The sequence below is a fragment of the Paroedura picta genome, chromosome 1, assembly GCF_049243985.1.
Source record: "Paroedura picta isolate Pp20150507F chromosome 1, Ppicta_v3.0, whole genome shotgun sequence".
Lineage (NCBI taxonomy): Eukaryota > Metazoa > Chordata > Lepidosauria > Squamata > Gekkonidae > Paroedura > Paroedura picta.
The window spans coordinates 44,753,291-44,777,253 of record NC_135369.1 but is presented as its reverse complement, the minus strand read 5'-3'; the positions used below and the strand labels follow the sequence as shown (position 1 = coordinate 44,777,253).

The 23,963-nt window shown below is 43.6% G+C and overlaps 1 protein-coding gene across 12 annotated transcripts in view; it reads right to left on the bottom strand.

Annotated features, from left to right (window-relative positions):
• KLHDC3 (kelch domain containing 3) overlaps positions 1-23,963 on the bottom strand; it is a 56,006-nt gene that overhangs the window by 10,704 nt on the left and 21,339 nt on the right. For 11 of the 12 annotated variants that reach the window (XM_077336396.1, XM_077336464.1, XM_077336388.1 and 8 more), the window contains 7 exons: positions 23,652-23,909; positions 20,225-20,401; positions 17,952-18,067; positions 15,306-15,377; positions 14,944-15,157; positions 14,424-14,510; positions 10,905-11,013 (listed from right to left, as the gene is read on the bottom strand). In XM_077336396.1, the coding sequence (XP_077192511.1) occupies positions 10,905-11,013; positions 14,424-14,510; positions 14,944-15,157; positions 15,306-15,377; positions 17,952-18,067; positions 20,225-20,401; positions 23,652-23,805 (929 nt within the window). In that variant the 5' untranslated portion in view covers positions 23,806-23,909. Of the gene's footprint in view, positions 1-9,712; positions 9,747-10,904; positions 11,014-14,423; positions 14,511-14,943; positions 15,158-15,305; positions 15,378-17,951; positions 18,068-20,224; positions 20,402-23,651; positions 23,910-23,963 lie in introns of those variants that run through there. The other variant, XM_077336476.1, reaches the window with a different exon arrangement.

Sequence of the window (23,963 nt, the reverse complement as noted above, 5' to 3'; positions counted from 1 at the left end):
TACTCAAGGGGTGTTGAACAAAAGAACATGTCACACACTCCTTCGTATTCAGACTAGGGGGTTCAAGTGCACAGGCAGCTTCACCATGTCAATTTTAACATCCCTTGGCTAAATTTTAATCACCCCATATTATATTGCAGATTCCTTAAGCAACCAAAAGGGATATAATTGCACTCCAGGACTGGAAGGCAATGTCCAAATTTAAGGTGGGCATTAACATTAACATTTTACATTAATATTCAATCGATTCAAGCTACAATTTCACAGAAAAGCTAACAATTTTATGTTCCAGGTAAGAGATACGTGTTGATGGGTATCTTAATTCCTTCACCAGAAAATGGAAAAGCAGTTTGGCTTTACTAATTCTTATTTGTAGAAAAGAGAAGATGGAGGCAAGTCCATCCCTACCAAATTGCTCCAACGTTGGTAGAGACAATACCGACTGCAAAGAAAAGCCAGCTACCTGAAATTAAGAGGAAGCCCTTTAAAACACAAGCGTACTGTTGTTTCCAAGACACCTGATAATCTTTTTAAAAATTAAAAGTATATACAAAATTAATTAACTCACACTCAATTGGCAAAAACCTTCCAGGGCCATTGCGAGACCCCAGGGTTTCATGAAACCCTGGTTGAGAAAGCCTGATCTATAAAGTGCGAGGAGACAATGTATAGTGTACTGTAGACAAACCTTAGGGGTGAAGAGATGTCAGATTTCATGGTCAAGAAGATCTGCTAAAGAATTAGACCAGGCATTAGGGCGAAAGGCTCCCAAAAATGAATATCTTGAGCACCTCCTAGGGATACCACTCCCCAGGTGGGACCTGAGGATCCTCTGGAATTATAGTTAATCTTTAGGTGACAGAAATCAGTTTCCCTGGAGAAAATGGCTGCTTTGGAGGGCGGACTCCATAGCATTATACTCCACTGAGGTCTCTCCCTACCCCATCTCACTCCCAGCTTCACCCCCGAAGTCTCCAGGTATTTCGCAAACCAGAGCTGGCAACACTAGCAATATCAGCCAAACAAGCTAGTGGGACTGCTTGCCATTTCACGGACATGCCTGGCTGGTTAACTAACTTAGAAGCAGTTTACACTGGAAGGAAGGTAATTTGTACGTTTTGCTCAGCCAAAATTAGATAAAGATGGTTGCAGCAAAAGAAGACAGCTCTGAAGAAACAAAATCTCTAACAAAATCACGGGACGGCAAAAGGAAAACCAGCTAAGTTCAAGTGAGCCCAAATCACATTTATTTGCAAGTCGCCACTTCACAGTATGTGCAAAACACAACATTCCTGGGGCCGTAGAAGTCAGGAAGCAGAGGGCTTGAGGCCATTCAATCACATTCACAACTCCTTTGGGAAAGATCAGACAGAGAGTAAAACAGCTCTTCTAGCGGCTTCCATTCATCAACAGTAGGCAGTTCATCATGCTTTGCAAATCCCTTTTGCTGAAGCACTATCAAGCTGTGTTGAATATTAGATATGGTTTAACATTGGTGCCTTGGGACAAAGCTTGTGTATTTCAAAATATACTCATCTGGCCATTATGAAAGTAATGCTTACTTAAGGCTAGTTTTGACAAAATTGCCTTAGCTTTTATCTTTTTAAAACTGTTGTTACAGGAGTGCAATTAGGTTTATAGAGTTCTAATCACTAAGAAACCAAATGTGGCAGTACAGGCCTGCTCCCTCTTTTGGATGTGGGAAGGAAGAGAGTTGAGGATCAGCGACTCAAGGATGAGAACCTATTCAAAATCTCTCGTTAGAAATCTGACAGGGCTTCCACCGGGTATATCCTATAGTGTCTGCATGCAAATATAAACATGGTTAAAGTAGGGATAAACAGATTTGCAAGATCCGTGGAAAAGATATTTATTTATGGAGCCGCCTGCAGACAGAAGATACCGATTCATAGTCTGTGGGAGAACTACTGGGATATATCTGTGTTTCCACCAGGATTACAGGCTGCGCTGACAGAAAACATAATTGAAGTAGTACTCTGAGACTGAAATCATAACAGGTCTTTTTCACACAGCACGGAAATATTATGGTTACGCAGTCATTTCCCCACGGTGTGGACATCGTCTCAGTTCAGTGCCTGATAAGCAAGTTCTGGCGTTTTTTTGTAGTTAAATACCTTCAACTAAACCTGTTTGATCTGAGTTAACCGTGAACAAAAATAAATTAATGTATACACCTACCACCTTCAAATTTCTTAAATGGTCTTCAACTATAGAACCAAATAATATATTCCAATTTTTAAAGATATGAGTTATTTTTACAAAAAGGAAGAGCCCAAATGGGCTCAGAATAGCACTGTGGGCAGAGGAGTGCCTCTTGCCTCCCTCTGCCAATCATTTTCCCATGTGAAAACTACACTGAGGTGAGTTATTTCCCCAGTTTTGTTGTTCCATGTGCACAGGCACTCCAAGTGGAACCGAAAACGGAGAGAATTATTTAAAATTTCTTGAAAACCTGTGCCATTTAGCTAGGCTCACAGACTGCAGAAACAGGCTGTGAAAAGGAGAGAGGTAAGGGCCTATGGGCCTCAGTAACCACTGAAATTTGGTTCTCCCTTTCTCCTTCCTTGTGCTCTGTTTTGACAATGGATCTAGAGACTGAGCTGTTATTTGTCCACTAATGCTTTCCCTAATCCCTTGGTCTGGGCTGAAATTTTATCTCCCCCCTCCCCGCTTCCTGGTGACCTGTGGCCTTCAGGACAACACAAGTTGCAGAAACCTCTTCATTTACAACGACTTCCTGGAAAATGTCTTATCAAGCCAGCCAGCTCCACAGCCTACTTGATAACCACTAAAAGGAAGTGAATCAAGACCCCTTCCTCCTTATTCTCTCTTCTGCCAGATAGCAACCATCCTATTAAACCAGCAATAGAGATGGAAAACTGTAGTGAACAATAAAAATGTTTTGAAGTATAACCCAAAACAATTAAGAACAAAATAAGACTTTTCCAACACTTTCTTATTCTGATATCACAATACTAAAGGCTAATGATTAAATAGTAATACTCAAATTGCTCTTGAAAGTGTCATAAGCGAAACTGCATCCCTTTGGTACATAAATCACTTACTGTGTTACTGTAACACCAACAAGAAATGTCCTCAGGCAGCACACAAGCAATTTCATAAACCCCATTCTCCCTCTTCTCCCTTAAAAGCAGATTTAAGTATTTCTGTACTAAAAACCATAGTCTGAACAATGGTCTGCCTCATTAGTTTGTTGAAAGTAGTAAAGCATGTTAAATACATAATATCAATAGAATTGCTTGCTACACCCGGTTGGTTTTGTGCTGAAAGGAAGGTATATTTCAGTGAGGCGAAAGATTAAGCAAAGTAATCAGGTACTACTAGAAGGAAGATGGTGTATGAAATTAACCTAGTTCCCAACAGAACTACTTTTGGAGAAGGGCTTGTGGCTGGGGTTCTGTTCTATCTGTTTGAGAGTTCGATATCATGTGCAGTTAATCTTACCTAGTCTGACCCTCTGCTTATGGCACACTATGAACTGAACTAATATGTTTGTGGAGGACTGTGCTTCAGAGAGATTTTCGACTTGATGCCCTTTGAGAATATGCTATTAATGGAACTGTTCAGACAACATACAAGATCAATCTTATTCAGCCATATCAGTGATACAATCCATCTCTCCAAATATTCTGACTTCAATACAGGCTAATACGTGATGCTACGAAAGGGGCCAACAGCAGCAGCAGCAAAGACCAGTGTAAAGCACTGATGTTTAACCCATGAGTGACGCATGTGTACTATATAGATGGCACTTATCAGAAAGCCGCCCTTTATACTAAGCAAACCACAGAACTGTCCCAAACTAATTACAATGAAGACCAATGTCTACTCACAAATATCCCAAGGAACAATGGGAAAAGTTGAGAATAAATGTAAGTACGGTAGTTAATTTGTAATCTTTCAGTATGCTTGTCATGTTGCATAGGCACACATGGTCACTGTCACCAGCATCTACCCCTCCAGGGAAGACTCATGGCAAAGGTTCTGCAACTGATGGGCACTTCCTCTCTGTGAACAGGTGTTAAGTATCTCAACCACTTCCCCTTGACCTGCATCCTGCTGCACTCACTTCCAATGTTTGACAACTCAATCCTTAGTTCTTGGAACGCTCCAAGGCAGTCGGAAATTCACCCACATGATAAAGACATGAGGGGGAATCCTGTCCCTCATCAGAGATTCAACGCTTCACAGTCAGTGTCACAGACAAGAGTGCCTGGCTACTTCCTCTTACTATAAGACTTTCTGGACTGCCCGCTTACCATGCAACAACGTGCAGCAAATTCATATGTTTTCTCATTTGCAGTGCATGCACTACACCTCTTCCCATTTAAACCACAGTAATTTTTTGCCTGGGAAAAGACAATTCTTTGTCCAAATGGGCACTACAAGGACGTATAGTTGCTACTGCTGCAGTTTTCCATGAGTTCTCTCCCATCCGCTTAAATTAGGGTACCCAGTTCCAATCCAAAATGGGATTAAAAACAACAGACCCATCCTGAGCAGTCCCTATCAATTTCTCTGACCTATGCCTACTGACAGGCACAAAGGCAGGGAATAACTCTACAGTTGCCTTTGTTTACATAAAGAAGAGAGGTAGTGTACGTCCCAACATACTCGGGGGACTGAAGGCAGTAAGCTATTCTAAGACCTCTATGACAGGAAAGCAGCCAAGAGAACTTCAGTCATAACTTTCTTTTTGACAAACTAGCAACCTAAAGGAACAAGGGACAAAAGAGTGCTTTCCCCATACTCCTGTACTAGAAGAGACATCTAATTGATGATGGTTTATTTTATGAAAGGGGAGAACAATATCTGACAAGCTGCATAACCTACCACAAAGAACATAAAGAAAGAATAGACTCGTGGGAGCAGCCATCAAAGGATGAAGAGCAACTGGGGGAATGCTTTGATTGGGTGGAAAAACCCATAAGTGCAATGGCATTGAATGTCAACACAGGAAATGGACATGACCCTTTGCAAAGTATACAGATTTCCACTGTTTATGTGATGTATGGACACCTTATGGCAGCCACAAGCAGTTTGACACAGCCTTCCCTTCCAGAAGCACCATTATCTTTGGACCACATTTATGCATTGTAGCAACATGGCATGGCCCTCTCCTTTTTTGCAGAAATTGTTTTAGTCATAAGTTTCAAGGCCAGGCTGAATTATGTTTGACTCGAAACTGGATGTTTGCAATGGCTATTATTGTCACTGTCTTCCTGACCATCGTTTCATCTTTCAGAAGAAAAGTGGCTAAAAGAGAGCTGTGGAGATGGAGCGTGGGAGCAGGGGGAAAAGGTCTCCTTGCCTATAACTTTTTCTGATGCTAAAGACTGCCCAAGGACAAGGAGGAAAGTCTTTGTCCCACGTAACCATTCCACAAAGGCACATATAAATTAACTTAATGTGTATAGTTCCCATAATGGCTTTATGATTTCAATGTACTTAGTATTTTATAATCTTTCATTAATTCCCACAGCAGCCCTGGGAAGTAGAGCATTAACAATGACCCTTTACAGATATGGAACCAAGTGACTCATCCAAGGCTACAGGTCTGGCCTTCCACGCACGAGACTACATGCAATGAAATCACCACTTGTAGAGGGAGGAGGGGGCGCAAGCACGCCGAAGCCACCTCCATGCCGTTGTAAGCTTGAAGCACAGAACTGATACGTACAAGCTCTCTTCCTGCAACCTGGGATCCTGCTTTTTCAAGCATTCTCAGCCATAGGAAGGAAGTCTCTACACACAAACTGCATGCAAAAAAGCTGGTGATCGCATGTAAGTGGGTCTAGTTTGATGGCATCTGCATGTTGATTTCATATTATTATTATTAATGTTACTGTTATTATTTAATTTGTTACCTGCCACTCCCAAGAGGTTCGTGGCGGGTTACAGAACATCCAGCTAAATCCCAATTAAAACCCATTAAAATGAACAATCAACAATACAATAACAACATAGCAGCAACATGGCAGAACCCCCAACCCCTCCCCCACCCTACTTTGAGGGAGGAGGAAAGAGAGACAAGAATCACAGATGACATTTAACATCGGGGGACCCCGTTGATCTTCCTTCACTGCCCCAGCCTCAACCGTAGACCTGGTGGAAGAGCTCTGTTTTACAGGCCCTGTGGAATGCTGGAAGGTCCTGCAGGGCCCAAAGTTCACTCGGGAGCTTATTCCACCAGGTCGGGGCCAGGACCGAAAAGGCCCTGGCCCTGGTCGAGGCTAGGTGTGCTTCTTTGGGGCCCGGAACAACCAATAAATTCTCACCCCCAGAGCATAGAGCCCTATGGGGGGCATAGGGTGATAGGTGGCCCCTCAGGTATGTGGGTCCCAACCCACGTAAGGCCTTGAAGGTTAAAACCAAAACCTTGAACCGGATACAGACAACAACTGGCAACCAATGCAGCTGCCTCAGCACAGGCTGGATATGGGTCCTCCATGGAGTTCCCGTGAGGACCCTAGCAGCTGCATTCTGTACCAGCTGGAATCTCTGGGTCAGGGACAAGGGCAGGCCCACGTAGAATGAGTTACAGAAATCTATTCTGGAGGTGATTGTCACATGGATCACCGTGGGCAGGTGTTCAGGGGACAGGTAGGGCACTAGTAGCCGGGCTTGGCGAAGGTGGTAAAATGCCTGGCTGGCTACCTTCTTGACCTGGGCCTCCATAGTTAAGGAGGCACGATGGTCACACCTAAATTCCTGACCTGGGATGCAGTCATAAGTTGCGTTCCTGCCAGGGATGGTAGTCACGCTTCCTAATCCGCCCCCCATCTCCTAGTCACAGGACCTCTGTCTTGGAGGGGTTGAGTTTCAGGCGACTCTGCTCAAGCCATTTAGTTACTGCTGTGTTGACTTCAATGTGAGCAGGGGTATAATCTCCACAGGCACACAAAAATCTTAAGAGGTTTCTGGTGCACTTGATCCAAGGCAGGTGGCTCTATGTGTGCCCCAAATGCAAGGGTGTGTTTTAATCCTGAGCTCAAAGCAAAAATTACGTATATCTCAGTACACTCTACAGCTGGGATGTGAATGTCTCAAATCCACCACTCTACAATGAATCACACCAGCTGACAATGCTGGATGAAAATTAAACTTTTACAACTTACAATGGGAATAGTTACTATCTAGAAAAGTTCCAATTTTTTCTTTAAAAAATTAAGAAACCTCTAGAATGCTCCAACATTGTTCCTTCTAAAGATCTTATCAAATTCTATGGAACCTACAAACAAAATGAACTTTGACTTAAAAGAATGACTGCGCTTGGAAATCATATGTCAAGGTCATTGAGCATTTGAGTGCACTGAATAAATACATTTTAAAAGGCAAAGATGAGGGACAAATATCTGGGAGGAAAGGTTAATTTACATATGAAATCACTCAGGACAGGACCTACAAGCATGGGTTCATCAGTATGACATTTAAAGCACTCATAGTCCCTTAAATGCCTTCCCAAGGCCATGGGTTCATCAGGAAGGAATTTAAAGGACTGCAATTCCATTAAACCCCTTTTAACATCACCTATATGGTGGCCCTGAACAATCCAAGATGTTTTCAGAATTTGTTGGGCTTGGCCATTTTTGATAGCCAAATAAATGCCCCAATTTATATCTGGCTGAAAAATATCTGCTATATAATGATAAGGGGATTTTTGGCTGTTCTTTCAGCTTGGATATATTGAATGCATATGCCTGTATGCTACCTTGATGCTACAGCAGCAGTGCAAGATCCTATACTTATGTAAAGGATGGGCTAAGGAATATTGAAGCAGATGGCTCATTTATCTGACCTGATATATGGTGGTTTCACGGTATCTTAAGAACACACACTACTGTAGTTTAACATGCTAGGTAATTCTGGAGTATTAGAGAACAGTTTAGGTTAAAGCAGGGGCCCCCAACCTGAGGCCCACAGAACACATGTGGCCCCCGACCTCTTTCTGTGCAGCCCTCCAACCTGCTTGTCTGCTACTATCACGTTCAGGACATTTTCCCTTAGACTCATACTGTTCTTCCTGCGTCAAGAGGCATCATCTAATGCTGTTCATCCTGTCACTTTCTTGTGAAATAGACAATAGCAAAATTGTTTGTTTTTGTCTCCATGGTTCCTTCTGTCAGCCCCCTCTCTTTCTTATCCTCCATAATAGCATTTTGGCCATTCTAGGTGCTTTGCTAGCTAGGTAAAGCTCGGGCACCCACACTACTCAGCTTTTTAACTCCCCCTCTCCATGAATTACCAAGCTGAAGCTATGTATGTATATAAGGAAGGTAAAGTCGCTGTGTGAATGGGTTCAGGAGATGTCAGGTCTGCTTTTGCAAAAAAAAAAAAAAGGGTAGGACAGGAAAAAGCCTGATATTTTTGCAAAAAAAGGATACAAAGTGTTTTGTGTACTGAACATTTCTAGAGGCTTCACCCATCAAAGCAAGTGGCTTCCAAAGTTACTGGTGAGGTTGCTGCTGCAAGCAAAAGCATTCGTCCTTCCACAACAAGAGCTGGTTGCTCTGACTTCTGGCCTTGCTTGCTCTTTCCTCTCCTCCCTTCCTCGCTCCAGCATGATTGCAGGAGCCGGTAAGTGGCTCCTTGAGTACTCTCTTAGCAGGGAAAACTTATGGCATTCCCCTTCTCACATCTTCCTCCAGCCAAGTTCTACTTCCTCTGGCTCTGTGCACTGCAGAGTTTGAAAGGTACTACAACTACAGAGAACATAGATTCAAATGGATAGCTGTGTTGGTCTGAAGTAGCAGAATAAAACCAGAGTCCAGTAGCACCTTTAAGACCAACCAAGATTTATTCGAGGCGTGAGCTTTCTAGTGCAAGCACTCTTCCTCAGACTCAGAACTCCCTACATAGCTCATGCCTTGAAGAAGAAGAAGACGAAGAAGGAGAAGGAGAAGGAGAAGGAGAAGGAGGAGGAGAAGGAGGAGGAGGAGGAGGAGGAGGAGAAGAAGAAGGAGAAGAAGAAGAAGAAGAAGAAGAAGAAGAGTTGGTTCTTATATGCCGCTTTTCTCTACCCGAAGGAGGCTCAAAGCGGCTAGTCGCCTTCCCATTCCTCTCCCCACAACAGACACTCTGTGAAGTAGGTGAGGCTGAGAGAGCCCTGATATCACTGCTTGGTCAGAACAGCTTTATCAGCGCCGTGGCGAGCCCAAGGTCACCTAGCTGGCTGTATGTGGGGGAGTGCAGAATCGAACCTGGCATGCCAGATTAAAAGTCCGCATTCCTAACCACTACACCAAACTGGCTCTTTTGGTTGGTCTTAAAGGTGCTATTGGACTCTGATTTTATTGCACAGAAAACATATTCCTGAAGGTGGAATATGGGGGCTGAGCTGGGATAAATTGAAAAGCATCACAACTGATGGTGCAAGAAATATGGTGGGAAGTAAAACTGGTATACTTGCAAAAATCAATTCAGAGATACTGAAATCAAATGGTACACTTCCCATGGAATTTCACTGCATCCATCAGCAAGCCTTGAGTAGTAAGATTCTTCAGTGGGAAAGCATGATGCGTACTGTTGTATCCAGCATTAATTACATTGGACATCATGGCCTTGCTCATCCTCAGTTTCAAAATTTTTTCTCAGAGATAGATGCAAAATATGGGGATGTATTGTACCATGCAGAAATCAGGTGGCTTAGCAGAAGCAAAGTCCTCAGATGTTTTCTCAGTCTTCATCATGAAATTGATGTCTTTCTTAAGGAGAAAAGAAAAGATCAAGAAGCATTTTCTGACCCTGAATGGCTTTTTGATTTGGCTTTCTTAACGGATATCACAGAGCATCTCTAAGGTTGCAGGAGAAAGCTTGTGTGACATGTATATTGAACTGAAAGCTTTTGAAGCAAAACTAAACATTTTTGTGAAGCAAGTTAGTGAAAGTAACTTTTCAAGCTTCTCATGCTACAATGGACTAAAATTTGAGAAGGATGGGAATTTACAATTCAATGTTGAAACACACATCAAAACACTGAACCTATTGCAGGTGGAATTTCAGAACAGATTCACTGATTGTCATAAGCTTGGAAAGGAAATAAGAATGTTTCAGAATCCATTTGAAGTAGCACCAGAAGATGCAAGCCACTTTTTTTCAGATGGAACTAATTGATTTGCAAGCTAGTGATCATCTCAGAGACATTTACAAAGAAAATAGCCTGTTAGATTTCTATTCTGGTCTACCTGATATATTTATCAACCTAAAGAAATTTGATGCCGGCATGTTCATGGTCACTGGCACCACATACATCTGTGAACAAACCTTTTCCAAGATGAAAATTGTGAAATCAAAGTGTAGGTCAGGGCTTAGAGATGAACATTTACACGACATATTAAGAGTGTCACAAACCTTGACTTGGACATCAATCCCTTGGCTAACAGAAAACAGCCACAAGTATCACACTGACTAGATAAGCATGTATAGCTAAATAAAAGGATTCCACAGTTAAATAAATGGATTGTATTAAAGTTAACATTTCTTCACTTACCTTTGAATGTTTACTTTTGATCTAAATAAGTAGGTTAATAATTTTGTTATATTTTGTTTAAGATGTGGCCCTCTTTAGGTACTAGGCACGCTAATGCATCCCCCATGTGCCTAAAGGTTAGGGACCCCTGGATTAGAGTAAAGCTCTTAGCTATTTTTCCTGGAGAGTGGTTTATGGAAAACCATGAGGTCAGAATCATCTCCATGAACCAGACTGAACAGAATACATACAATGCCTGAGAGAGATTGGATCATACCTGCTTCTGATCGTCTCATGAATATTTTCAAGGAAGCACTACTATTGTTGGTGTCTCATCAAACATGCAGCTATAAATGTACACTAAAAAAGCCCACCAGTGTGTAACATCACTCACCTGGTGCCTCCAAAAAGGATGATCTTGTCTCCTATCCTACAACAGCATTGCCTCCGGCGGGGACATGGCCCCTTTCCCTTGGGATCGATTTTCTTCCAGGTAAAAGAAACTGGAGAAAACACACACACCATGATAGTAGCACATCTCAAACAGTCCTAATACAAGTCATGTGGGTGAGTTCTAGGAAGACTTTACTGCTTCTGAAACAGAACTAGATAGCAAAAAGACTACTTAAGAATCAACGCCAGTTCCAGACTTCCACTGCTTTTTCCGTCAGCTTACTTACTCTCTTTTGTCTCAATCAGAACAACAGGATGTGTTTCTGGGGTGAACTCAAGATGCTATAGGAATTAGCCTTTTATTTTGCACAAAAAGTATCTCATAGAAAACAGGGTCCCATATTACTCTCGGTAGACATGGTTTAGTGTAAAAAACTGAGGATTTCTACCAGGAAATATGACAGATTTTTCAGGATTTCAAAGATCTTAATTATTTTACACACAAAAAGAGTTCACTTGTATTCTAGATACCAGAATGGAACAACAATCTCCTCAACACAGAAACCTGAGAATATCTCACTGAAATCTCCTACTAGGACAAACGCATACTTTGTCACCAATAGTACCAAACAGGGAGTGAGTGCAAAACTCATATGCCAGAAAGCCAGTTTGGAGAGAGTCAGTTTGGTATAGTGGTTAGGAGACTTATAATCTGGCGAGCCAGGTTTGATACTACACTCCCCCACATGTAACCAGCTGGGTGACCTTGGGCTTGCCACAGCACTGATAAAGCTGTTCTGACCGAGCAGTAATATCAGGGCTCTCTCAGCCTCACCCACCTAACAGGGTGTCTGTTGCAGGGAGAGGAAAGGGAAGGCGATTGTAAGATGCTTTTGAGACTCGTTTGGGTAGAGAAAAGTGGCATATAAGAACCAACTCTTCTTCATCTTCTTCTAGATGCTAAGAAGCAATGAAATTCTATATCACACTACATTGCTTAGGCAATGTCTCCCCTCTTCAACAGACTAAGGATCCTACTTTTCCAAGATTCCAACTGATTTAGCTCTGACTTCACATCTTTGTTGCACAAGAATCCCAGTAAAAGCAAGTGCCTTTGAAGGGGAAATGAGAGGACTCATAAACAGGGAAAAAAATCCCCTAGATCATCCTTTCCAAACCATTCTGCAGAAATATGCCCAACAAGCTCTTTTGAAGACTTAATAGAGGCACATTGCCATCTGTTGGTAATTATGGGAAGTGCAGATATCACCTATCACTATTACCGTCACTTGTTCTATCAGAAGACACTCCAAACTGTACCCTGGCTTTGGAAAAACATCTCTGAAATGGGTTGCTACTGCTGACTGTCATTGACAAAATATTTTAAATACTAGGGACAAAGCCCGTTGCATACAGGAATACAACGGGTGCTAGAGCTTGGTGATGGGAAGAGGAAGGGGAGGAGTTGTCCAGTCTGTAAGGGCGTGGGGTTGAATGTGTGTGTTGTATGGGAGGTTGTGGTGGCATGGTGACAAATGAGGGCATGGAGATATGGGTGTCAAGAATCTGTGGTTTGGAATGTTCATTGAGTGTAGGAGAAGACTGACCTTTGGGAATTGTGGCATAGTGGTTACAGATGAGCTTTCCAGAGCCATGTCTTCAGATATGTGAAGGGAAAATCAGACTGAAGACTCTTCTTAGGGGAAGATTACATGGCAACCGATTCCTCCCAGTTCTGTGTCATTTCCCTTCTTGTGTGAATTAGGCCACTGACACCAAAATGTCCCCCTGCCCTAATACACATGGGGTAGTCACAGTACACAGGTATCCACCCTGCCCCTTCTGTCTCCATTTTTTCACTGTTGATAAAATGTTATGTGCCCACATGCATCTTTCATGGTTGCTCCTTAGAAGAAGAACTGGATTTTTGTACCCTGTTGTTTACTACCCAAAGGTGTCTCAAAGCGGTTTACAAACACCTTTTCCCTTTGTCTCCACACAATACACAACCCGTGAGGGATGTGGGGCTGTGAGAGGTCTGAGAGAACTGGGAATGGGCCGCAGTGACCCAGCAGGCCTCAGGTGTCTCAAAGAATATTCAAATTATCTTCCCTTCCTCTCCCCATAGCAGACTCCCCATGAGGGAGGTGGTGTAGAGAGCCTCACATGGAGCTGGCAATCTCTCTATGTGCACAGCAGTCTTGACCTTAGTAAGGTTTTTTATACTGTTTTTTTTTTTATTTGCCTGGCCAAGGTTGGAAAAAGTCACTTCGGTTCCCATGTGTCTCCAGCCATTTATTTGTTCACTATTTACAGTTTCAGGCTGTAAATATTTATTTAGATCTTCCTGCACTTTCCATACTCACAGGAATGATGCTGGTCTGTCTGTCTGCGCCCCAGAATACAAACAGTTGCTGGTAAGGGCTGGCCATAGCCCATAGCCCAGGAGGGACACACCTGCACCCCTCTCTCCCAACTGCAGGCAAAAGTGGCTCCTTTGAAGGCTGGACTCTGAGGCATTGTGTGATTTTGAAGTCCCACCTCCAAACCTCCAGGAATATTTCTAACCCAGGGGTAGCCAACCTCCAGGTGGGATCTGGAGAGCTCCTGGAATGATGGCTCATCTGCAGAGTATAAAGAGCAGCTCCCCAGGCAGAAAGGGTTACTTTGGACAGGGTTGTGGTAGAGAAGAAACATTTAAGGCCTCCCACACAGGTTGTTGTTGAATTGAAAGACTTGAGGCCAACTGCACAGGGTTGTTGTGCAGATGAAACAGGAGACCAAAGAGCCTCCACAACAGCATCCAGTTCCGTCTGCAGAATAACACTGTGCAGTAGGCCTCAAATCTGCAGAGAGTTGCAAAGAAGAAATATATATGGCTTGGCTGTGTCTAAGCCCTGGGCAGAGCAGTATTTTAAGTGAGAAGGGGCTTTTCTGTGGCCTCCCTGTCAGCCAACATTTTGGCAGGAGAAATCCCCCCCCCCAAAGGAATGCCCACCCCCATGCCCTCAGACTCCCCTGCGTTGCTCTCGGAAACGCCTCCCTCCCCTCAGTCAGGGGCTGTCAGAGGCTCCTTCGGAGCAGGCCTGAAGGGAGGGGGGAGGGAGCGCACTCACCAGCCTCTTGCCAGCTCTGTCAGGGTTCTGAGGCAAAGAGAGGGAAGTTACAGTGGGACGCAACAGTTAGGACAGCCTTGGAGTGAAAAGGGCTGGCGTAGCCTGTTCAAGCCTCTCTTCTCATCCCCCTTGATGAGAAAATACCTGTGTTGCTATAAAAGCATCTGGTGTATAAACTAATCATGTGAGCTGGCAGTATTTCCTAGGGAATCCCTCTTTACATTTATGAAAACACATTCTAAACATGTCTACTGCACACACGTGTCACGCAAATAAACTATACAGACATTCTTGGAACACAGAGGAAAGGTGTCTGATGTCTAACTGCTGCCCTGATTACAACACAGGGCCTAGAAGCTCCCTGCGATTCCAATACAATAAGAAGGAAGTTTTAGTCCAAATACCTGGATCGAATTTCCAGAGATCATGGAAGTGTCGGTTGAGGCGTGCATTGTAGCCACCGAATATGTACAACTCTCCATTGTAGCCGACTGCAGGGAACAAAGAAGAGAGAGGTCAGAACATCCTAAACGTTACTCCACTTGTTCCAGTCTCCTAATTGCATCCATTACAACTTAAAAGAGTTTTAAGGTTGCTTCCTTGTAAAGCTCCACCTTGTCTTGGATTAAGAGCCATTTCAGAGGAGGATGAAGATAAGGGGGAGAGAGAACAATGATGAGGAATAGACCAGTGACTCCCATTTCCTGAGCTTCTTTACTTTGCCCAAAAAAGGATATCAGTCATGGGAGACGAGCAAGACTGAAGACAGAAAACTGTGTGTGTGTGCTCCCCCGAAAGTCTTACTTGCTTTCTCTCCAAAAGCACAGGCCAATATTTTACGGAAGACTTTCACCTGACCAGCATTCTCCCTCTCTGCACTCAGCTCTCCCTCTTTCCATGTTCCATAGTCTGTCTGTGGCTTACATGCTGAGTGGCTCCTTCTGCCTTCAGGGAGGAGTGGGGTGGGAGGGGAGTCCAGCCAAGCGTTGGTGTCTGTGTCAAACACTTTGATTCGGTTACAGTAGATCTCATTGTTGGAGTGGAATGGCCCAAAGCGGTCTGCTCTTCCCCCAAACACATACATCTTTGTCCCGATTATTGTGGCTGAATGGAAGTCCCTCCAACGAGCTGGGGTGCCCTGAAATAAGAGGCTCCTGTTAAGTCAGTCAAAAGGAAAACGGAGGTTACTTAAGACAAAGTGGATGCGGGAGGAGATACAGTCAGGTGCCTACAATTCTACTCCATTCAGACCATGGGCTCAGCCCATCTCCTAACACAGGACTGACCTTTGTAGCGATCAGACTCCACGTCATGTTGCTGGTATCCAGTTTGTGAATGTCATTTGAAAAACAGTCCGCCTGAAAGAAAGAACCTTTGTTGAACTGTTGAGCACTTCAGCGCTAATGCTACGATTCAGTTCCTAAAACTGACAGTCACTCCCTGCAGAGATTAAAAACCCTGCAGAATTATATTCTTCAGGATTTCCTCTGGAATGAAATGGGACGGAAAGAGGTGGGCCAGAAAACAAACAGCTGCTGCACTGATTTACCGTATGGTGTGTGTCATGTAGCCAAGAGGTCCAAGGATTGTCTGGCAGCCAGGCAAGGGAAGTTTGGAGGTGGCCTGCCATTGCCTGCCTCCGTGTCACAACTAGGCTTGTGCACTTTGGCAGCCGAAGTGGCCATTTGAGCCCAAAGTGGCCAGCGCTGGCTCACAACCCCTCATGTTCCTTGGAGGTCTCCCATCCAAATACTAGCCAGGATTGACCCTGCTTAGCTGTTGAAATCTGACAAGGTCAGGCTTGCCTGAGCTATCCAGGACAGGGCAGCAACTGCAGTACTGCTTATTTATGTTGAAGCCCATGATTCTAATCCCCATACGAATATGGAATTATGACCCTCCCAGGCTTTTTATATTACCTGCCCTCATGAAATATCTCCTTTTTGCAGACAGGGAAAGGAAGCAATGACATTAAAGACAAGATCTGCTATCACAGGGGCTGGTTCCGCTTGCCTGGCTGGAGGAAGCAAGGGCTGATTGCTTTTACAAGTCGTGCTGAATGTAAGTAGCTCTCATTAACTTTCATTGGGGTTCTTAAATAGTCACTTCTTAAAGTCAAGCAAGAGAAGCCCCAAGCGAAGTATTCTGAGAGGAATGCACAATTAGCGGCAAGCTTGCAAAAGATCCAATTTTGCTGGTCTTGTTGAATTCCATGGCACCCAGACAAACCATGCAAAGAAAATCTTTGGGCTGCTGCTGTGTTTCCTCCCTGCTGGTGCTCTGCCTCATAGCATCTGATGCTGCAGCAAATGAGGCTGCACATCCAGTGACAACTGACTTTTTCACCATATGACCCCTAAATGGGAAAAGCCAGTAAGGTTTACTGGCTATGAGTGCTGGACATGAGCTCATGTCACAGAAACACCAAATAGCTTCTGGTCACCAGCAGTTTCAACTGATTCAATTCCCCAACTGGCATAACAACCTACAGAGCCAATTTGGTGTAGTGGTTAGGCGTGCCGGGTTCGATTCTGCACTCCCCCACATGCAGCCAGTTGGGTGATCTTGGGCTCACCATGGTACTGATAAAACTGGTCTGACTGAGCAGTAACATCAGGGCTCTCTCAGCCTCACCTACCTCACAGGGTGTCTGTTGTGGGGAGAGGAATGGGAAGGCGACTGTAAGCCACTTTGAGACTTCTTTGGGTAGAGAAAAGCAGCATATAAGAACCAACTCTTCCTCTTCTTCTTCTACAGACCAGGAGTCCTTAGCATGGTGCCCATGGACACATTGGCACCTGCTGACAACTTTTCAGGTGACCGCCAAGTTTTGTTAGGAAGTGGGTGGGGAGAGGGAAGGCTTTAGCCCAGAAAGGCTTCTGACTGGTTATGCAGTTTTGTTTTGAAACGTTGCTTTGGCAGCAGCTCCTAACATAGCATGGTTTATTGAAGTTAAGCTGTAGCAATCATTTTGTGACTGGCTCTCCTTCCTGTGGCAGCCATTTTACTGCTGCACCCACAACATTGAATTAGAATTATTAATGTGCCTGCAGACTCAAAAAGATTGGGAACCCCTGAGACAGACAATGGAAGAAGGCTAGAAAGGCTAGAAAGCATTTAGCACACTTTATAAGCAGCAGCAAAAGAGCTCCCCAGAGAGCCAAGAAGATGGAACAGTCAGATAGGTGGTACTTGTGTAGAATAATGGGACAGGATGCAAGAGCAGGGAAACTTATGGTCGGAAAGGGAGGGGACTCTTGGACATTCTGGGCCCAGTAGTCACCCCTCCCCCCCCCAATCTGGAACTGAAGAGCAGGATGAAAATCTGATTTGCCAAAATCTCCATCTATTCAGCAGGATTTACACCTTTTAAACTCTTTGACAAAGTGGGCTGGGATCAGACAACACTTAAAACTGGCCCACTCCAACAAGCTACTTTAGGCATGCCTTCTGGCCCTTGGCCTTGGCAGGTGGGAGGCTTACGCCATGTCGTCAGAAGCCCCACTGGGTGTTCAGATCTGTTTGTGCAGGTCTCTGGATTGCAGTATTTCAGGGAGGTTTCAAGCAGGATGTTAATACTGGGCAATCCAACAGCATTTGCTTCAGAAAAACATTTTGGATACTTCAGAGGAACATTTTGGATGCCTTAATACTGAGGTATCATTTCCAGGTGATTGGTCAGACCTCTTTATTAATATTATTGATGCTCTACATCTCCAGTCACAGCATGAGATGGCAGATCAGGTTTATGGCAGGCCCAAATGTGCTCATTGCTCAGTTCTACTCAATGACCTTGGGGGAGAGACTCTTTTTCAGCTATTTTCATTTTCCAGAACAGTATGAACAACAAGCGTCAACAGCCATTCTTTTAGAACAGGCTCTCTGAAAGCGGAAGTTTTCCAAAGAAATCCTGAAGTTTTAAGATAACTTACCAGTTGCTCGTATCCACCAAAGATATACATGCTCTTCCCCAAGACACAGGCGGAATGTCCATCTCTTGCTCCTGGTACCATTCCAGACACTTTTGGGGTGGACCATTTATGTGTGCCTAAAATGTAAGAAAGGAGAGAGAGAGAGAGAGAGAGAGAGAGAGAGAGAGAGAGAGAGAGAGAGAGAGAGAGAGAGAGAGAATAGTTGCCATTAGCAGACACAGAATGGCATTCAAAGGAGTGACAAAAAGTAAACTCTTGGCGAGGGGGAGGGAAATAATCCTAAATTTACAACACATCCTTCAGCTGGTACGGATGAAACTATCTTTCAATTTCTGATAAACTCCCCAAGGCACCTGCCACTTCCCCATAGGGAGGATCCTCTGTGCTTTCAGGCTGACCCTTATGTAAGACGGTGCACTACTAATGCAAAGAAATGGCTGCAGCTTTATGGGAACTGACTCAACTGAAAGGAAATTTCTACCCTCTTTGAAATATGTTTTTCAGCTAAGACAGCATGAATACGCAGTAGTGAAAAGTTTATACAGGCAGCTGCAATAGAACCCACTCCCCGCACCCAACCCCCCCAAGGCACTCAGATCAGCTTTGGAGCAGCAGGAGATGCCCCAATCACAGTTGGCAGTTGGCTTCAGCATCCTTCCAAGAAGCAGCGTAATGCTACAGCCAGTTCAATATCTCCTGCAGCACCAAGAGCCTCTCACAAGCTGGATTCCATCCATGGCCATCCACACAGACTCTTACCACGGCTGTACTTTCACTGCAAGGTCAGTGTAATCTCCAGGGAGATGATTAGCACAAAGGGACGGGGAGATTTGCTCCTCATGGGATGCTTGCCATGCTTGGATTTCTAAAACCGGTCATGTGTTACACCAGAAGATTTCAGCCAAGAGTAACACATGAAACTAGAGACTGAAGTGGGCTGTGACATCTGATCTAGACTGCACTTACACAACTGTACAAGCCAGCCAAGGACAATGCCCTGCAGAACAGCCTCAGGGCTTTGTCTAGCCTGAAGTGACTCATGCAAGAGGGCTTCCACTTTTTCCCTTGAGAGGGGGGAGGATTATCAGTGCTTTCCAGGAATGGTACGAAATGGCAAGCAAATGAACGCAAAGCTGCCCAGGACTCTGGACAGCAAACACTGCCTAGGCAGGTTTTCGATCACTCTTCACGAAAAATCGATGACAGAGAGATGTGACTGGCTTATACTAGAATCTACGACAGTATCCCATACATGCCTGCAAAAATATACATTAAATAGCAGCGAAAAATAAATACATGTGAAAAAATATACTTTAAAGAAACGAGCTGAAAATCTAGAAAGAGAGCCCACTAACTGAAAGGCAGGGGCAGTTTTTGCAGGCATGGGCAGTTTACAGTTTCTTTACCCTTCTCCTTGTTATGGGTAATTGACAGAAAATTTGCTCATAAATCACTCCCCTTATTTAAGAACTGTAATACCCACTCAATAAAATGATACAAGTGTGCAAGTATCTCTCTCACAAGGACACACGCACAGGCCCTTCTCATATGTTGACGCTACAGATACATTGGACTGGCTCCTGAAGTATTACCAAACATGCATCTTCTTTGGGTCAGGAGTTTCACACATTACTTTCCCAAAGTTCCACTGGCATACGCATGCATCTATGTATTCAAAAAGTAATGTCAGAAGTGATATCCTACCTGTGCTGGTATATATATGGCTTTTGCATATGGCTCTTAGTTTCACTCTTGGCTGCAATGGTGCAGGTTCTCTTCCTGCATCCTTGTTGCTACTCTTCTTAACCCATGCATCCTGCAAGGCCCTTCTTGCCCTGCAATCTCTATGTAGAGTTATCCTTCTGCCTGCACGCTGCTATCCGATTTCCCCCTCCGTTTCCTTTAACGTTCCACATTCTTTTCCTGCTACTGTGAGAAGTTTTACCTATTTTTATTCCACCCTTCCTCCAATGAATTCAAATCTGCATGCATCATTTTATCCTTCCACCTCTGTGAAGAAGGTGAGGTTGAGAAAGATGGACCCAAGACCTTTAATGGCTTTAATGGCTGATCTCCCAGATCTAAGTCCAACCCCTATGCCACTGTGGAATTCCTATGACTGGTTAACTCAGAAGTGGGAAACCATATCACCAACAACGCTGCAATCCTTCAAAGGAAAGGTTTCACACCGATTTCCCTTGCTTAAATGCAAACACATGCATTCAGAAACACAAGATGGAGGCTTGCGAGGGAAGGATGTTACCAACACTTACTGACGTCAAAGGCATATAGTACATTGCAGGCTCCCTCGGTATCATTCCGGCCTCCCCAGATGTAGATGGTGTCATCAATGAGCACTGCAGAATGTCCGTATCTCATGTAGGGCACTTCCCTCACATGGTCCCTGCTGTTGGTCCACACTGGAGGCAGCTTAGTCCAGCGTAGAGAGACTACAGGAAAAAGCCCACAGGACTATTAGTGGATCGGCTTGCCCTCAAGCTTCAGGTTGCCATGTATACAGATCCACAGAGAAGCTACAAATACTTCAGCTCCTCTGATTAACAAGCCATAGAAGAAATCCAGTCTGTTACAGAGTGCCCTTATCAGCATGCAGGAAGTGAACAATCAAACACCATCGTGTTTGTAGACAATAAAAGGGAATAAGAACAATGAAAAGGAACTAAGCAATATCAATAGATCACTGAGGAAAAGATGAAGATGCTCACCTAGACCTATTTGTTATTAACAGACAGGGGCTCTCTATCATGATGATGTGAGAACAGAAGGAAACTCCTTCCCTTTGCTCCGTGTTCCAAAAGGATGGCGTTTTGGGAAATTTACATAAATGAGCGCAATTCGGAGTATATTAAGCATTCATTTAACCGTTAAGCAACATTAAGCTCACAGTTAAAACCTTTTTTTGAAAAAAGGGAACAGGTAGCACAATGGCAAAATAAAACACGGAACAGTGCACAGGGAATGAAGAGTCAAGGCATTTTTCTTTCATTCTTCAATGAGATAGAAGTTTCCAAGATTTACAGCTCTAGAGTTTATTTTCACAACAATGCTGTAAAGTGCAACTGGATTGAAGGAACTGTCACCATTACCAAGTGAGTGTCATTGTTCACCCAGTCTGGGTCTGCAACACCCAAATACTTTATCCAGACCTAATTTCACCCTTCCAACCACTGTGATGACCATTACACCCATCTGTTCCTCCAATCCTGCTTTAATTTGGATCAAATCTATGAGGCTTTTGAGGGTTAAAGCCACCTAGTTATTTATTTATTTATTTATATATTTATTTATGAATTATATTTTGCAATAGCACTAGCTATACCTCAAATTAAAACTAACTTTTATTTTAAAAAGCATGTTGTTAACATGCCAAAAGCTGTGAAACAAAGGTACTTAGTTTTGCTTTACAGAATAACAGCTTACAAAGAGTCTCTCTCACATCCAATATTTACCCATCTCCTAAGAAAGAGTTTTCGCTAATTTAACCTCTATTTTGTGAACAAAATTTATATTCTAGTCTATTCTTTAAATAAACCTTTCTGTTTCAGATTACCTGGAAATAAAACTAGTATTAATTTAACTGGACAGAATAGTTTTGGGGGAAAGTAAGCTGGGAGTATGAAAAAACCCCTACACTGAATGTGAAAGAGGTGCACAAATTTCATGATGGTTTTTGTTTGTGTTAACCTGGTAACATTACTATCTAGCTATGCTTTGTTGTTGTTGTTGTTAGGTGCGAAGTCGTGTCCGACCCATCGCGACCCCATGGACAATGATCCTCCAGGCCTTCCTGTCCTCTACCATTCCCCGGAGTCCATTTAAGCTTGCACTAACTGCTTCAGTGACTCCATCCAGCCACCTCATTCTCTGTCGTCCCCTTCTTCTTTTGCCCTCAATTGCTCCCAGCATTAGGCTCTTCTCCAGGGAGTCCTTAGTTCTCATGAGGTGGCCAGAGTATTTGAGTTTCATCTTCAGGATCTGGCCTTCTAGGGAGCAGTCAGGGTTGATCTCCTCTAGGACTGACCGGTTGGTTCGCCTTGCAGTCCAAGGGACTCGCAAGAGTCTTCTCCAGCACCAGAGTTCAAAAGCCTCAATTCTTTGACGCTTGGCCTTCCTCATGGTCCAACTTTCGTGGCCATACATTGCAACTGTAAATAACATAGCCTGGACTAAACACAATTTTGTTGGCAGGGTGATGTCTCTGCTTTTTAGGATGCCGTCTAGATTTGCCATAGCTTTCCTCCCCAGGAGCAAGAGTCTTTTAATTTCTTTGCTGCAGTCCCCATCTGCAGTGATCTTGGAGCCCAGGAAAATAAAATCTGTCACTATCTCCATTTCTTCCCCATCTATTTGCCAGGAATTGAGAGGGGCGGATGCCACGATCGTTTTCTTGATGTCGAGTTTCAAGCCAACTTTTGCACTCTCCTCCTTCACCCGCATCAACAGGCTCTTTAGTTCCTCTTCACTTTTTGCCTTTCTCATGATGTGCTCCGCATACAAGTTAAATAGGCAAGGCGACAATATACAGCCTTGCCGAACTCCTTTCTCAATTTTGAACCAATCAGTGATTCCATGTTCAGTTCTCACTGTTGCTTCTTGACCTGCATATAAGTTTCTCAAGAGACAAATAAGATGCTCTGGTGTTCCCATATCTTTAAGAACTTGCCACAATTTGTTGTGCTCCACACAATCAAAGGCTTTAGCATAGTCAATGAAGCAGAAGTAGATGTTCTTCTGGAACTCCCTAGCTTTCTCCATGATCCAGCGTATGTTGGCAATTTGATCTCTAGTTCCTCTGCCTCTTCGAAATCCTAGACTCCTGTCAAATACCACAGAAACCTAGAGTTGGAAGGGTCCAGAGAGGCAATCTAGTCCTACCTCCTGCTTAATGCAGAATCACTCTAAAGCAGCCATGATAAGTATCTGTCCAGCCGCTGCTTAAAGCCCACCAGTGAAGGGGAATTCACCACTTCCTTAGGCAGCCATCTGCTGAACTACTCTGACTGTGCACCTTAGAAACCAACAAGATTTCTCTTTTTTTTGGGGGGGGGGGAATAAACTGTGTATCTGATGAAGGGAAAATATGCCTCAAAATTCTTGTTGATTTTTAAGGTACTACTGCACTTGAATCTGTCTGTTCTACTGCTGACCAACATGACTACCCTCTGAAACAATCTAGCTATGAAGCTATGTAGTAGAGCTGTAGCAGTGTATACTCCATTAAGGAACTGGATGAAACCTGGCTATCATTGTCTTTCTCTTTTACGTGATTTAAATCACACAATCTTAATCTGAATGTGACGAGTACGTTAACTTAGAAGATCAATTACTCTTTCTATAATAAACCCTTCTTTGGATAATTTGTTCTATTCTGATGATATAACAAAGAGGTAAATGTTGGGAAAAACAGGTAGAGTGTGTCCAGTTATATCTAAAGATATAAGAAGGCTGTCATAAAGAAACTAGTAGAATACAGATTGTTGAGAGATAGGTATAAAAGCAAATAAATGATTACAAAAAATAAGAAAATTAGTACACTGGTCTAACTAGAATTAGAATTCAGTACAGGATTGTTGCTAAGAACTTGCCAGGATTAACTAAACAGAAGTACAAACATTTTAATATGGACAGTTTTAAAGACAGATTTATATAGCCCAGAAACTTCTAAATCAATAATCTTACCTGCATTAAACACATGAACATCGATCTGTCGCAGAGTCTCATAGTCTTCACCAGAACAGTAGCCACCAAAAGAGTAGACTTTGTGTCCGACAGCCACAGCAGCGTGGTTTACTCTCCGAGGCCCACCTTCTAAGTGCACTGTCCACCGTAACATTCCCTTTTGTGAATGCTCAGTCCCTCCAAGCTGGGGGTGGAGGCTCTAGGGTCTCATGCCCACAGGACTACCAACCAACCATGTTGGTTTGTAGCCACGAAGCTCTGCAACAGGCAAATAATACAAGTGTTTATAATGTGCCTTATTAAGTCCATTGC